Here is a 15,249-nt window from a genome sequence, read left to right on the forward strand (position 1 = left end):
AGTAATGTTAGTACAAAAAAAAAATCCTGCGACTTTAGGGCCAAATGCGCCTACTCCACATGCAGCTAAGATGGGAGGTGCTGCTCCGTAACACGAAGTGATATTTGACACAATCTGCTGCATACGGGGCAGGATACCTTCTGATACCCCGCCGGTACATTGGCATTAGTCGTTGAAGCTGCATTGGAAACCTCGATTGATCGATTTCTAACGAGCCTTATGTAGAGACGGCGTTTGGCCGTCGGCTCGGCCCTTCCGTGTAAGCACCTAGAACTGCACTATGCCAAAGTTCACATTGCGATGCTAAGGTACGGCATAGACGGCGTGCAGCATTGATTCTGTCTTCGCGTGCAGTAAACATCGCTTGTATCAGTTCTAGCAATTAATTAGAGTTACGGACTATTACGTTTGCCTGTGCACGAGTTGATACTTAGTTGCGTTAGCCGATGGCAGTGCTATACGAAGCAATACTATAAATACGGGTACTATCGCGGCTTGACTTGATACCACCTAGTAGTTTGATTGGCAGTTGCTATTTTCCTAATGAGAGTGAGCGAAAGAGTCACTACGGTGTCATTTTTTCAGGGGACATTGTCTAAGTGTCTTCTCTAAATCAAATATGGCACAACACGGGAGAAACCCTGCGGCACGCTCGCCTAAATATTCATCGCCAATCAAGCTGTTGGCTCATGAAGAACATTAACACTGTCCGAACTCTCTACTATTTGGTCTCGCATTATGGATGGGCTATATTAATACCGTTCTCAATAGTCTGGTGAAGGCAATGAGACACGCTGTCTTGGAATTGCCACTCATACGGAGCCAGCCACATGCAGGTAGGGCAGCAGTAGTTGCGAGAACTATTGAAAGAAGCTCGGGCTCTAGTTCCCGACGTTGCATGAGACTAAGGGTCGGCATGTATGAGTATATGATATCGGAATATGCGGTGTATGGCTCTCGGCTTCTTGTTCGAGTATGCAAGTAAGAGTTATTTCCACCGCACGCTTGGACTCACTGCTCAATTCCTCTAAGATATCTCACATCCGCTCATATAAACATCAGGAATGAGTCATGGCCAAAATGGAGAATGGGAAAATAGGTATACGTGGATAATATGATCCAGCAAATGATTATCAAAGCCCGCGATAGATCAAATCGATTGGCGGAACCACGACATCAGGTGCATGAATTGCCATCTCGGTGCCCGAAATAGCAGGATGATGTACGCATTCCTGCACGCTGATATCAAGCACCATTGCAGCTGACATGGCAACTGCAAGCCCCTTGATAGAGCCATTGGACTTTACGAATTGCCGAATAACGTATGACCATTTGAATGGATCGTTTAAGCTAAGCCACATAGACAAGTGTTATTCTCATGCACAGCGATCTAGCAGATGACAATTAACCTGACTCAGTTTCAGCTCCAGCCAGCTGAAGCCAGTTAACATCTTTGTGGTTGTCAGAAAAGACCAAAAGTTTTGCCAATGAGCAACATGGTGTGGACGGGTGTGTGTGGCGTGTGAGACAGCGTAAGCACTTGTTTCGGAACCTTCTAGACAGTCCAGGAGAGAATGCAGTGAGCTTGGAAAATATTATCTCCGTAATTTCTAAGCTTCGATGATGTACCTCTGGTACTTCTATCCTGCCCGGGATAATTTCAACTGCTATGTAGGTAGTTCCGAAGTTGCCATTCGGAAAATGAGGGTGAGAAAATGGGCAGAGCGTGGGGATAGCAGAAAAACGCGCCGAAACAATGAAAATGAATGGACTCATTAAAAAAAAAAAAATGAGGTAAAATCGCCGGATATTACGAAATGGCTATTTTGAAACTTGTCTCATCAACTGAAACAGCGTTTCTTTTACCCGATTAAATATTTCAACCTTGGCTGTTTGAGACAAGAGATAGGAAGATGACGCAGTAAGCACAGTTCATCTGCCCAAAGCACGCCAAATCTCTAAAGGAATATCAAGACGCCGCTACCGAATTTGGAATTCACTAGAACCGATTTCCATCTTTCCTCTTTTGCGTCATATTAGAATAACAGATAATAACAAAAGTCATTAGTGATTTTGAACGATTATAAAACCCAAATACAGTTAAATTTCATAGCCCTGCACTGTCTCACTACGTCATTGTCCCACACATTTCACAGTGTGCAACATGAGACGGGTCCCCACTTGCGTGGTCGCTAATCGACCTCATTCGTTTTCGCAGCATTTGGGCGACGTTTTTTCAAGTCAGTGAGCACAACGCGGCGGGCTGCGATACTACCATTCCCTACTCCAAAGAGGCGACGACTGAATATACCGGTGATAACCGTCCCACAGTCCTTTTGCTCAAGACTTCGGCCGTTGACGTCGTCCTCATTTCTCCACGGATCGTCATCCAATCCCCCGCATCAGCGAATGGCTGGACCACCTTGATCAGCTGATATCAACTGCTGTCGTCGGCGGCTCTGCGCTCCAGCAATACGGCCCATCATGAGTGATCTACAGCGAGCTTGGGCACGATCAAAGCTTGGGATCCCCCCCGAGCCCTTTGAGGAGCTGGACGAGGCGGAAGAAGACCAGGTGCCGGAGCTTCCAGAAGGAGTGGACGACGATTCCTCTTCGGCCTCATCGGCCTCATCGGTATCGTCTACGGGGACAATTATCCCGACGCCGAGCCAGAAACTCTTTGCTCGCCCCCAAGGGTAACTACAACTAAACCCAAGTTGGATATGGCAAAGGCTTTTGATGATAGAGCTGTCAGGCTGACAGTGTATGCAGCGTAGCAAGGGGCAGAACGCTACAACAGATTCCATGGACTACTTACTTTGAGCGGGAGCTGTTTCTGAAGTCTGATACCAATCCAGATGTCACGTACCATGTCTACCTCAACTCACCGGTAGATAAGGGGCCCTTGTACGTGATGCATCACGGGGCTGGATCCTCTGGGCTCTCGTTTGCGGTAGTGGGCTCTGAGATAAGAAAACGACTCCCAAATGCTGGCATACTGGCAGTCGACTGCAGAGGTCATGGTTCCACAACTGCTCCTGACGGAGAGGCCTTGGATCTACGGCTGGATACGTTGTCGTCTGACCTTTTCGCCATGATTGAGGCCACGAAAGCGCAAATGAGCTGGCCAGAGTTGCCCCCTATAGTTCTTGTGGGGCACTCGCTGGGAGGTGCTGTTGTAACAGACCTCGCTATGAGTAAGAAGCTAGGCACATCCCTCCTAGCATATGCAGTGTTGGATGTTGTTGAAGGCTCTGCCATGGATGCGCTTCAGAGCATGCAAACATACCTGTCTACACGGCCGGGAGGGTTTGCAACTGTCGAGTCCGGCATTGATTGGCATATCAGAACACGGACCGTGAGAAACTCGGTTTCTGCCAGAGCTTCAGTGCCGGCATTGTTGGTCTGGGACGAGAGTCGAGATGCATCTCGCCCCTGGAGATGGAGGACAAATCTTGCAGCTACACAACCGTTCTGGGAAGATTGGTTTGTAGGCTTAAGTAAGAAATTCTTGGGGGCGCGAGGGGGGAAGCTTTTGCTGCTTGCTGGCACAGATCGATTAGATACGGAGTTGACAATTGGGCAGATGCAAGGTGAGTGATGAGATTTCATGAACAGGCTTCCTCTCCAAGGGGTTGAGAACTCGAAGTGACTAATCTGTTCAATCATACAGGAAAATACGCTTTGCAAGTATTTCCAGATGCTGGACATTTTATTCATGAGGATAAACCAGAACAAACAGCCATGACTCTGGTGGACTTTTACCGCAGAAATGATAGGAGTGCATTAGTTCTGCCACCAAAAGTCTCTGAGCTCTTGAGGCAGGGGAAGAAGGTATAATCACCATCAGCCAACAGTGGGGATGGGGATGGGGAACATTACATGCTTCAATGGTAGGAAAACTGCTTCGAGGCGTTTTGACAAGACTTAAATTTTGGCGCTCACGCCCTTTTTTAACATATGCATGTATGTATATCATGATGATAACGATACCAAGAAAGCAGCTGAGAAGAATACTATTGGTCCAAACAGCCAGGGTGAGATATTGTCCAGATGGTCAGCGGTGCCAGACGTCAAATTTTGCAAAATGATTAAGCAAAGAGAATTTCAGCCTCATCTATTTCAAGAAGATCCTTTACGAGGATAACCCTGGTAGACTGGACGCCTTAACGCAGACCTGAGGTCAGCTTCGGTAGTCGCCCGAGAAATGCCTTGTCAGGCCATGCTGCAGGAACCTCAAGTGAGTTGTGATATATCAAAAGAGATGGTAGATGCAAAATGGAATTGTTGTATTTTCCTTTGGATTCCTATTAATAGCATCTCTTTCCAGTTAGTATTCCATCATCATGGAGTTGCCTGGTACCCAATTATCTGCCTTTACGCTATTCAATGTCCGCCTGCGGATATTATCTTCACTTGTATTTGCGGAGAGCGGAGTATTATCTTTACGTCGGCGAAATCAGCTCTTTTCTCTGTTAGACTATGATTTTGAGCCGCATGTTCCTACAGCATCGAGGAGAAGCATCTCGTATATCTCGTAAACCAACAGCCGCTGCTCCCTAATACTGCTAGCTCGACTATTTACCCAGCTGCTCGCCTTTCTTTGCGGAGTTGACTCGTATCGATGATTCATCCCCTAGGAAGTAAGCTAGATTGTTCTGAGACATATAACTAAAAGTGTCTCACTAGTAGCATTTCAATTTTCCAGCGGCGCCATCACCATCACCATCAGTGCGAGTACGAGTAAGAACGCGCCAGGATGAGTGACAAGCAGACTTTCGGAGTCAGTAAAAAGCCCGTCGACTATAGATCCAATGGCCGATTGGCTGCAGCCCCTGGCCTTGAGAATCTCCACACCGCAGCATCCGCCATTTTTTCCCTTCTCCAATTGTGACCGAGGATAGTGACAGCAGCGCTGTATTCCGCAAACATAAGCCACCACCTCAATGCTTCGTATACCAAGTCCAATCATAGGCGGCGTTTTCAACCCAACTAGATTCACAAGGGAGCCCCCTTTGTTCCTGTTGGTTCTGCTCTATAGGCCTACTATCGCTCTGCCCTTAATAACGCAGCCAAGCCTACGTACTACTTCCACTAGAGGCATGTCAGCGTCACCTATTCGTTCACTAACGGATGGTCGGGCGCCTCCCAAAGGCTCCAAGATGCGCCACGCTAAAGCTTATTGGGCAGTAAATGCTCCCTTCTCCAGGGCCAAATCGGGCCCATCCGCCTCTAGCAGGTCGCTAGCGTCCAGAGGGGGACCCAATATGGTCTGCTAATGGCGCTGCTAATGGCGCGCTGCTACTTCGTGTTACCCCAACACACAACAGCCGGCATTCCACGTCTTGCTTCTTTTGGCACGCCAGCCCTTTTCTTCTTTCTTTTTTTCCTTCTTCACCTTACTCGTCAATCGAATTGCTCATTTTGTAAAGCTTCTTCACCAAAGACTCTCTTCGCACTTCCATCAGCTACAATGAAGGCCTCTATCGCGTCGCTCGTCTTCACCGCGGCTCTTGCTGCTGCCCAGGACCTCAGCGGTCTCCCAAGCTGCGCTGTAAGTAATAACAACAACACGTCAAACTACCGGTGACGCACTGGGGGAAAACTTTGCCCCTGGCTTCATCAGGCACCAGAGATGGATTCATTTCCATCTCTTCCACAAACCAATCCATTCATGAATGGCTCTGGATATCTGATCGAGACTGACCGAGTATCTGCGCTGAAATAGACTGCCTGTGTCACCAAGTTCACCACCGGCACCCAGATTGGTGGCTGCAAACAGCTTGACATTGGATGTATCTGCGGGAATGCCGATTTCCTGAATGGCATTGCATGCTGCCTGGCTAGTGCTTGCAGCAAGTCTGACCAGAATACGGCTATTTCGTTTGCTCAGCAGATTTGCTCCTCCTCGGGAGTGACCGTTCCCGACCAGGTTGTTTGCAAGGACAGCTCTTCAACCCAGGCTGGATCTGGCACTGCAACGGGCCAGTCTGGTTCGAGCAAGACAACCGGATCTTCTGATTCATCCAGCACCGGATCTTCTGATTCATCTAGCACTGGATCTTCTGGTTCGTCTACTACTGGATCTTCCGATTCATCTACCACTGCCGCCGACACTACCTCTGCCCCTGCCTCGACCGGCACTGGCTCCACAACTGCTGCCCCGACCGGCTCTTCCGCGAAGACTACCTCAGGATCAGCCACAAAGTCCGCAGCTTCAACCACGAGCTCAAACGTTGCCGCCCCCTTGGCTTCTGCTGGCAGCCTTGTTGGTGCTGCCATCGCCATGCTGGCTGCTGCCCTGTAAGGGATCAATAAACGCCTCCATGCCTCAGCAGCAGAGAGAATTGGGAGAAAGGAATCTTCGGTGTGGCCGTAATATATTTGCTTTTAGTGGGGAAGCGCTAGATGTAACCGCACGAATTGAACGTTGTAAATGGTCTAATTAGGCGAGAAATGATTTGACTAGAAATATTAATGACGGAGATACTAAACCATAATACCGAGTACAGTACTACATTGCCTATAATTCACGTTTTCCTTACATCCCTCTTGTGTGTTGAGTCTTACTCAAGTAGAATCCTTTGACGTATTGTGTTGCCCATTGTGAATCCAACGTTTTTACATGTTACTCAAAGAAGAAAATCGCCTAACGCATGCGAGATACTTGGGGAATGGGCGGTTTATTCGAGTACGCACGATGACGTCGCATAGCAGCTTTAGATCCCTCAGCGGCTTGGAGATGCGTATAAAAAGACCAGCAAGGGTCCAAGAAAAAGTATTTCCAACCTTTTTTTAGAATTTCGAAGCAGTCAAAGTCTCCAGTTTCCGAGATTTATGGTTAAAAAAGGTTAAAAGATTAAAAAGCCAGGGCGCAAATCATAACCTTAAAGCATATGTCAAGCTCCAGTGCCAAGCGCGTTAAGCTCTCCAAAAACTATGGTGGAGAGTCTTCCCCACACGCGGCAAGAATTCCTCCCCCGCTGCCAAGCTGTCAGTACCAACACCCGCTGGTGTCTTTATCAGATATTGTATGGTCTTGGTTATTGAATTCTGTATTACTCATGTGGATTATCTTCTTGGCAAGATAGAGACCATTATCTGCATGTACATTTTTGCTACTCTTCGCTTATAACTTCCAATCCTCTCCTACTACCTACCTATTAATATTTATCCTACTTCCATCTTTTCATCCATTTACTTCAAAGCTTGGACGACTTGGCGTTGAGAGAGTTTTTAATAACCTCATCTAGTGCCTTGATAAGTCCATTAATTTCCTCCACTTTATCATCATGTTAGCCAGCCTTCTTCTGGATTTGTCTCGACGTCAATACCATGGAACTTACATGTATTATAATGCACCATGCTGATCCTCACAGCGCCATCTTTACTTAAGCCCAAAGTCTCTCGGGCCAGTCTTTCTGAGTAGTAATTTCCGAAACGGAAACCATATGGAGTTTTGCTCTCGACCTGCTCCACCACTCCTTGGGAGGTCAATCCCTTGACGGAGAAGCTAATCGTTGCAACTCGGGCACGCACACTGCTATCCGGAGTGCCATAAATAACCACATTTGGCTGCTGATTAAGATAGTCTAGAAGAGTAGACTGTAGCAAGTGCTCATGAGCGATGATATTATCCCATTTCGAGTTCAGATACTCGACGACGTGCGGAATAGCCTGAAGCAGCTCATATGATCCACCTGCTAGGCCAATCTTATCTTCCAGAGAGACAGAAGGATTGAAAAAATGCCCCAGAGGTCTAACATGGGTCTGCGCACTCCAGCTACCGTACATCATGGATATGTGAGGTCCATATACCTTGTACCAAGAAAAGCAGTAGAAATCAACCCCCAGGTCCTTAACATCCACAGGCCGGTGAGGGGCATACGCCACGGCATCAACACAGAGCAAAGCACCAACACTATGAGCAGCAGCTGCCACAGCCTTCACATCAGTGATTGTTCCTAGAAGATTGCTTGCATGGGTGCAAGTCACCAGCCTCGTCCTGGGCGATAAGACTGCAGTCAAGTCACTAGCAAGGAGTTCGGGATTCAGACTAGGCTTTGGCTTCCACCACTTGAGGACGAGATTCTGTCGCTCGGCCAGGTCCAGCCACGAGGCAATGTTGGCCTCATGATCAATCCAAGAGACGACAATTTCATCTCCCGGGTTGAATTTTAGAGCATAAGACAGATTGCGGAACAGCTGAGTGGTTGACGAGCCGAAGACAATCTCATCTGGGTTGGCGTTGATGTACTTGGCAGCAGCCTTGTATGCGGCGCCATAGAGGGCGGTAGACTGTTTGCTCACGGTGTAGGAGGCACCGAGCTGGACATTAGTACCGGTTAGGTAGTCTCTGATGGAGTCAATGACGGTCCCGAGCGTCTGGCTGCCTCCAGCGTTGTCGAGATAGACCTGGTTCTGCTGGAGGGCGGGGAAGTGGTCCCGGACCTCCTTCTGGTGGTTCTCAAAACCCATGGCTTCGGTGTATGAGTAAATGGCGATATTAGTGTGAATTGAACAGGTAGAGTAAAAAGCAAATTCCAAATTTGGTGCAAGAATATGAAACGCTACGCCATACTAAAGTCTTATAAAGCTGATATGCTTTTTAATGCTTCTTGCGTCAGCGGGGTATGGATAATATGGAGTTCGGTGTTCGCTGGTGACTAAAACCGAGCGCCATTTTTATTACAAAGTTTGTTAGATTAATTCGTGCTAAGCAAATATTGCAGGGTGCTGATCAATAGTTGATCAAGCACGAGGGGAACTTTATTAATTGAAATTAGTGAATTGGCGCATTGCAATCAATATGGCAGAGTTGGTTTAATACGTATTTTCAATTTTGTATAATGAAATGGACAAAGCGTCTCTTACAGGGTATGGCGATTATGTTCAAAGCCTGTCAATTCTAGGATGTAGAGAATATAACTGCCTACCTATATAATAATATTGACTAAACTTCGTCAGATGCGTGAGAAATGTATATCTGTGTATATAAATGAAAGCCTATAGGGATGTGCAGGCTGTGAATTGGCAGCTGAAATCAATGAGCTGTCCACCCAAATGACATGTGTGACAAATAGCAGCTTGTCTGCTTTTTATCAGCTGCATTACGAGGTCCGTCATATCAATCATGTATTAACGCATCAAGAAGAAACAATATATGTATATACACATTTCTTAATTATCTCAAGCAAATATGTAATCTCTATTAACGTACCTTTGGCTAAGACTAAAATAACAAGAAAAAAAGACCAATGCAGCTCAATGGCAGGTTTTCCACTTTAGGCAATCTGCAGGGCTAGCTTGGTGGGGAAGTGGTGCCAGAGTCTGAAGGCGGCAGAAAAAAAAGTTGAAGATGCGCCATCGGCTGATCTCGCAACTGGCCTCATACCATTTCCCACCTTTTTGTGAAAATCTTTTCGCCCAAATCTTTTCACCATTGGCACTGCCATAGCCAATTGCGCAAAGATAGCTAGAGACAGTAGTCACCATGGCGAAGAGAAAGGCAGAAAGCCATGCTTCTGGCAAAAAAGCCGGCAGCAAGAAGGCCAAGACTTGTACGCCCTTTCTCCAGCTTTCTTCTGTTTCCTAGCTCGATTGGATGCTAACTATGGGACTCAGCCATTGGCCCAGAGGACGCAAAGAAGCGCTTCCGCAAGGGCCTCTTCGACGACTCTGTTCTGAAGTCATATACCGACGAATACGCCGAATCATCGCCATACAAACATGCCGTCATCCACAAGCTCGTCGATGACAAGCTCCTCCGATCGGTTCGAGACGAAGTCCGCGAAAACGTACAATTCACACCAAAAGAGACCGATATCTACAAGATCCACCAATCTGGCGACCTGGCCAACCTGGATGGCCTCGACGACGAGTCCCTCGCAAAGCTCCCTTCTCTGCTCTCACTCCGCGATGCCATCTACTCTGAGACTTTCCGAAACTATGTCTCCGGCATCACTGGCTGCGGCCCGTTGAGCGGCAAGAAGACCGACATGGCTATCAACATCTACACTCCAGGCTGCTATCTGCTTTGCCATGACGACGTTATTGGCAGCAGACGAGTCAGTTACATTCTCTACCTGACAGATCCCGACATCCCGTGGAAACCCGAATGGGGTGGCGCATTGCGTCTGTTCCCCATTCAGGAAATCAAAAACAAGGACGGAGATGTTGCGAAAACGCCGCTGCCAGACGTGGTCAAGGTCATCCCGCCTGCTTGGAACCAGCTCAGCTTCTTCGCCGTCCAGCCTGGCGAGAGCTTCCACGATGTCGAGGAGGTGTACCATGCTGAGACAAAGGCACAGCTGGAGAAGGAAGGTGGCCGTGTCCGCATGGCCATCAGCGGCTGGTTCCATATCCCCCAACTTGGAGAGGACGGCTACATCGAGGGAGAGGAGGAAAGGAACGCGAAGAACAGCGGTCTCATGCAGCTTCAGGGCAATCCCGCTCAGTATGATGCGCCACAGGCAAAGCCTGTTGCGGTCAAGAACCCAGAGAGCAGTGAAGCTGAATTTGAGGAGGCCGATCTAGAATTCCTGCTGCAGTACATTGCGCCGACGTACCTGACACCCGACACTCTGGAGCAAGTGTCTGAGCACTTTGAAGAGAACTCGAGCATTACTCTTGGAGACGTCTTGTCAAAGAAATTTTCCAAGCGCATGCAGGATTACATTCAGGCGCAAGAAAAAGCCTCTCTTCCCGAAGACAGCTCAGCTATTGAGAAATCTTCTTCTTGGAAAGTGTCCAAGCCACCTCACAAGCACCGATACCTTTACCAGCAACCTTCTACCAAATCTCGCAAATCTTCGGATGATTCACCAATCACAGACCTACTGGACAAGCTTTTCCCCAGTGATCAGTTCCGCCGCTGGCTGCAAGTCGCAACCGGCTGCACCATTGAGAACCACGATGTTATTGCCCGCAGATTCCGTCGTGGAATGGACTACACTCTTGCTACTGGCCACGAGGGCAAGGCTCGCCTGGAGCTCAACTTGGGTCTCACACCAACGACTGGCTGGGGAGATGCCGCCGACGACGAAGAGGAAGAAGAGGAAGAGGAACCCAAGCCCAACAAAAAGAACAAGAAGAAGAGCAAGGACAAGGGCAAAGGAAAGGCCAAGGCCGTTGCTGAAGAGCCAGAGGAAGCTGTAGAAGTCGGCGGTCATGAAGTTTACATGGCTGGCGATGACGACACCAACGAAGACGCCGCGGTGTACAAGTCCAGCGGAGACGACGACAATATCTTGTTTTTCCAGGCTGCGGCATGGAACAAGATGACGCTTGTCCTGCGTGATAGCGGCGCTCTCAAGTTTGTCAAGTATGTGAGCAAGAAGGCCAATGGCGACAGATGGGACATCTCTGGTACATTTGATGTAGAGGAGCGAGAAGATGATGATGAAGATGAAGGTGAAGGTGAAGACGAGGATGAAGACGAGGATGAAGATGAAGATGAGGACGACGAGGCGGCGGGCTCGGGAGAAGATGAGTTTGAGGGTTTCTCGGACTAGAAGAAAGCGGGTAAAAAATTTTATGGCGAACTGACACATTTCACGAAGCATCTACTTAGATATGTATGTATAGAAAAATATGATTTATTTAAAATTTAGCCTTTTTATTGAGCTTGGGTATCTAAGTGCTTTGATATTCTTCGTAAACCGTCCCGTAAATGCGCCTTCCCCATGTCATGACATATATAATACAAATTTTACATGCAAACAATCCAACTTTCATGTGAGACAAGCCTGCTTTGCTTTCACGCTGGTGTCAAAGTTTCAGAAAAAATGTCAGACAACTCTGACCGCAAAAGCTGTGTGATGCCTCGTGCTTCCTCGCTTCTTCCAGACTGCTTCAAGTGGTTGACCGTATCGTGGCCCAAGAAGGCAATCCATGGAATAGTGCCCATGCCCGTGAATTTGGTAAGATTCAGCTTGTCGGGACCCAAAGCCTGCACCAGCTTGCGCAGTCTCTTCTTATCGTTGAAGAATTCCAGGGCAGGGAGGTGATCTGGATGTGTTGGGTGGTATAGGTGCAAATGTGCCATTTCGACGGGGAATGGCCGTGATAGCCGATCAGCTGTGGCCAAGTGAGCTTCAAACAGCTTTTCTGTTGGCGTTTCTCTGCTGTATGACTCTACAGTAGATAGCCACGACACCGATCTCCACGGCTGAACCAGTAGCTTTGGCAGTGAAGGATTGTGTTGGAAGAGCTGCTCTGCTTCGAGGATTGCCTGTATGGCGGCATTGAGGTTTCCATATTGAGCTTGACTTTTGATGCGGACAATCTGGGACAACAAAGAAGACGCACGAGCGATGCGCTGCTCTTCGCTAATGTCCTTGGACTCATTCATAGTCCGCGTGATCCATTCCCAAGCCACTGCCTCCATGTTCTCAGCAATGAGGAAAGGCACAAGCGCCCGAACAAAGGCTGCATTGTCCAGAAAGAGGAAGCTACTCTCTGCCCCAGATGATCGAAGCCATCGAACAACTCGGAGGGCAGTATCTGAAGATGTCGCTGGAAGATTCGCGTCCAGAGCGCTTGACAACTGCTGCCCTTTGGCCACCAGACAGCCAGTGGCAGCCTTGAGTGTCATCATACCCCTGGACACGGCATGGTCAAACACATCCATCGGATCACGATCCGGCACCCACAGCCCCTTTGGCAAGGGGGAAGCATTTTCTTTGTTGTTGTAGCTGAATAGAGGATTTGATAGAACGGATTTCAGATGCAAGGACGCAGCGGACCGGCGAGCCTGAGGGCTAGTTATCTCCCCAGTCTTGGCTGTCGCTGGGGTGTGGTCAGAGGAAGAGCGTCCATATTCGCGGTCTAATTGGCTACGAAAGGACGCCTTGATGCCATCGAGGAGCTTTTGCGACTGCTGCTTGGATATAGGTAGGGGTTCGTGGTATCCGGCGAAAAGCTTCCTCAGCGATTGGGCGGACTTGGTGGAGAACATGGCGGGCACGATTGGCCAATGCTACAACAAAAAGAAGTGAAAATCAATAGTTTAAGTTGCCACTGCCAACAAGGCAGGCTGAGCAAAGGGAAACTCGGCGGCTATAGCTGTCCAGTGCAACTGCAGGGAGGCTGCTGGTCTTGAATTCAAGGCTCTGGTTGGTACGAGCCAAAAGGCTCCAGCCTCGTCATGATACAATAATCCGCTGCCCGTCATGTCATGTGATACGTGGGCTGAGTTTGGACCCCAATCGAAAGCTGCAGCGGGGGAGGGCCCCTGGTACCGCAACCTGCCACGTCTCCATGCATAGTCAAGGCTCCCTGCTTTTAGGTGCGCTGGCAATGTACAGATACGGCGCCATGGCTAGCGGACTGACAAGGTAATGGGTACATGTGCCTTTTTTCGCTGCAGCCGAGCTAAGAAGTCCAACCTGGCGAGGCTGGACGCATAAAGGGTAAGACAAAGCGCTGCAAGCAAAGCATGTCTCTGGCACCTCGGCCAATTGCGTGGCACTAAACTCATTATCATCTATCCGTGCACATTGTCTAGGTCTCACCAGTGCCCTGAGTCGCTGATTTAAGACACAATGGGCTCTGGCAGCAGCCCAATTGAGGCCTTCACAGTGTGCACCACACTATCTGAAGCACTAGCCTGAAGTTAAACCGTGCGAAGTGTCAGCTGGGATCAAATCTCAATCACGATGCGGCAAGTTGCTTTAAGTTTCACTGTGCTTGGACGGCTGTAATCGCGGAAAATTATAGTACAAGGTACCTGGTGTCCGGTGCCCTGCGCACCGATCTGCGATTTGCTCCACTGCCATCCGGCACTGAAGTATACAGTGCGAAGAGTGCGCAAGGCTCAGCCTGGCTCTGCTAATTGCTCGCCGATGTCATACTGCTACCCAAGCTACCGGCTGGAGACCGGAGTTGTAGCAAACTGCCGCATTGCAATACTTCACCTATACCACCTATACCGACAGCATCTTCTGCACAGTCCCAAACACACGACACAACATGGCCCCCAAGACTCTCATTGCCCCGTCAATTCTCTCGGCGGATTTTGCACAGCTCGGCGCAGAATGTGCCCGGACCATTGAGCAGGGTGCGGATTGGCTGCACGTTGATATCATGTTAGTAAAGCTGCTGTCCCGCCTCCAATCACTCACAACGCCTTTGTTTTCAGATACAATTGGCTGACAAGCTATATGTAGGGATGGCCACTTCGTACCAAACATTACCTTTGGCGCCCCTGTTGTTGCAAAGGTCCGCCCGCACGTCGAGAAGCCGAGCCAGCCCGCCGGACGAGGCACATTTGATTGCCATATGATGATTGCGGAGGTACGTTAGGTTCCTCTGGCCTCGTTTTTATATCTTCGGGCTACCTATTCTTTGAAACGAAAAGAAGGTCTTTTCAGTTCCAGAGCTAACAATGGGTGTCCAAACCACAATAGCCTAAGAAATGGGTCAAGGAGTTCAAGGCCGCAGGCTGTGATCTGTACTGCTTCCACTACGAAGCCGCTTTCTCATCAGCCGCAGAATCCCCCGAAGAGACGACCGACAAGAAGACAAACCCCAAGGAATTGATTAGATATATCCACGATAACGGGCTGCTGGCAGGCATTGCGATCAAGCCTGATACCTCCGTTGACGTGCTTTGGGACATTCTTGAGAGCTCGGACCCCAAGGAGAGACCTGATGTACGTTATTTTGTTCCATATACTTCTTTGATCATTTTGTTGTTCGTTGAGCTGGAAGAATTTGAAGCTAATAATGGCAATGACCACAGATGGTTCTTGTTATGACGGTTTATCCCGGATTTGGTGGCCAAAAGTTCATGGCTTCGGAGCTGCCGAAGGTCCAGGAACTGCGGAAGCGATACCCCGAGCTGAACATTGAGGTTGATGGAGGTCTCGGCCCAAGCACAATCGACCAGGCCGCTGATGCAGGAGCAAATGTCATTGTTGCGGGCAGTGCCGTCTTTGGAGCCAAGGATCCGGCCGAGGTTATCTCATTGCTTCGAAAGTCTGTCGACACCAGAGGTGGCAAATTGTAAATTGTAAATTGTAGTGAGCGGGGCAAATGGTGGATAGAGCTGAAAATGACTTGAACGAAATACATAGAATAGAACACGTCTCAATATTTATTAAACTATTGGACAGAAAGGACGATATAACATTGATCTATAGATCTAGGTATATGTAGTTAACGCATGCAATTTACTTTCTTCGTTAGACCAACCCAAGTACCCAACTTCAATCTGTGGCTGCTGAAGCCCGTGCAGCCTTGTTGCCC

At 48.7% G+C, this 15,249-nt stretch overlaps 7 protein-coding genes across 7 annotated transcripts; 4 read left to right on the forward strand and 3 right to left on the reverse strand.

The window, feature by feature from the left end:
- Window positions 1-2,157: 2,157 nt before the first annotated feature.
- Window positions 2,158-4,081, forward strand: GGI43DRAFT_317648 (phosphoprotein phosphatase methylesterase 1). The gene is made up of 4 exons (XM_083201800.1): window positions 2,158-2,696; window positions 2,773-3,593; window positions 3,674-3,966; window positions 4,033-4,081. Exons 1-3 carry the CDS (start codon window positions 2,485-2,487, stop codon window positions 3,838-3,840), a joined length of 1,200 nt encoding a protein of 399 aa, XP_083062893.1. The 5' UTR covers window positions 2,158-2,484; the 3' UTR covers window positions 3,841-3,966; window positions 4,033-4,081.
- Window positions 4,082-4,619: 538 nt separating this feature from the next.
- Window positions 4,620-5,125, reverse strand: GGI43DRAFT_317650 (uncharacterized protein). The gene has a single exon (XM_083201801.1). It carries the CDS (start codon window positions 4,970-4,972, stop codon window positions 4,697-4,699), a length of 276 nt encoding a protein of 91 aa, XP_083062894.1. The 5' UTR covers window positions 4,973-5,125; the 3' UTR covers window positions 4,620-4,696.
- Window positions 4,911-6,546, forward strand: GGI43DRAFT_317657 (CFEM domain-containing protein). Its single transcript, XM_083201802.1, has 2 exons — window positions 4,911-5,554; window positions 5,729-6,546. Exons 1-2 carry the CDS (start codon window positions 5,279-5,281, stop codon window positions 6,305-6,307), a joined length of 855 nt encoding a protein of 284 aa, XP_083062895.1. The 5' UTR covers window positions 4,911-5,278; the 3' UTR covers window positions 6,308-6,546.
- A 329-nt stretch (window positions 6,547-6,875) lies between these two features.
- Window positions 6,876-8,730, reverse strand: GGI43DRAFT_400188 (pyridoxal phosphate-dependent transferase). Its single transcript, XM_083205433.1, has 2 exons — window positions 7,347-8,730; window positions 6,876-7,282 (listed from the first exon to the last, which is right to left on the reverse strand). Exons 1-2 carry the CDS (start codon window positions 8,476-8,478, stop codon window positions 7,203-7,205), a joined length of 1,212 nt encoding a protein of 403 aa, XP_083062896.1. The 5' UTR covers window positions 8,479-8,730; the 3' UTR covers window positions 6,876-7,202.
- Window positions 8,731-9,302: 572 nt separating this feature from the next.
- On the forward strand, window positions 9,303-11,613 carry GGI43DRAFT_400189 (oxidative DNA demethylase). Its single transcript, XM_083205434.1, has 2 exons — window positions 9,303-9,560; window positions 9,625-11,613. Exons 1-2 carry the CDS (start codon window positions 9,494-9,496, stop codon window positions 11,511-11,513), a joined length of 1,956 nt encoding a protein of 651 aa, XP_083062897.1. The 5' UTR covers window positions 9,303-9,493; the 3' UTR covers window positions 11,514-11,613.
- GGI43DRAFT_400190 (uncharacterized protein) lies at window positions 11,614-13,109 on the reverse strand. The gene has a single exon (XM_083205435.1). It carries the CDS (start codon window positions 12,956-12,958, stop codon window positions 11,759-11,761), a length of 1,200 nt encoding a protein of 399 aa, XP_083062898.1. The 5' UTR covers window positions 12,959-13,109; the 3' UTR covers window positions 11,614-11,758.
- Window positions 13,110-13,273: 164 nt separating this feature from the next.
- Window positions 13,274-15,205, forward strand: GGI43DRAFT_400191 (ribulose-phosphate 3-epimerase RPE1). The gene is made up of 4 exons (XM_083205436.1): window positions 13,274-14,087; window positions 14,169-14,295; window positions 14,409-14,654; window positions 14,744-15,205. Exons 1-4 carry the CDS (start codon window positions 13,972-13,974, stop codon window positions 15,008-15,010), a joined length of 756 nt encoding a protein of 251 aa, XP_083062899.1. The 5' UTR covers window positions 13,274-13,971; the 3' UTR covers window positions 15,011-15,205.
- Window positions 15,206-15,249: the final 44 nt, after the last annotated feature.

Source organism: Trichoderma evansii (genome assembly GCF_050947405.1).
Source record: "Trichoderma evansii strain SZMC 28006 chromosome Unknown GGI43scaffold_5, whole genome shotgun sequence".
Taxonomy (NCBI): domain Eukaryota; kingdom Fungi; phylum Ascomycota; class Sordariomycetes; order Hypocreales; family Hypocreaceae; genus Trichoderma; species Trichoderma evansii.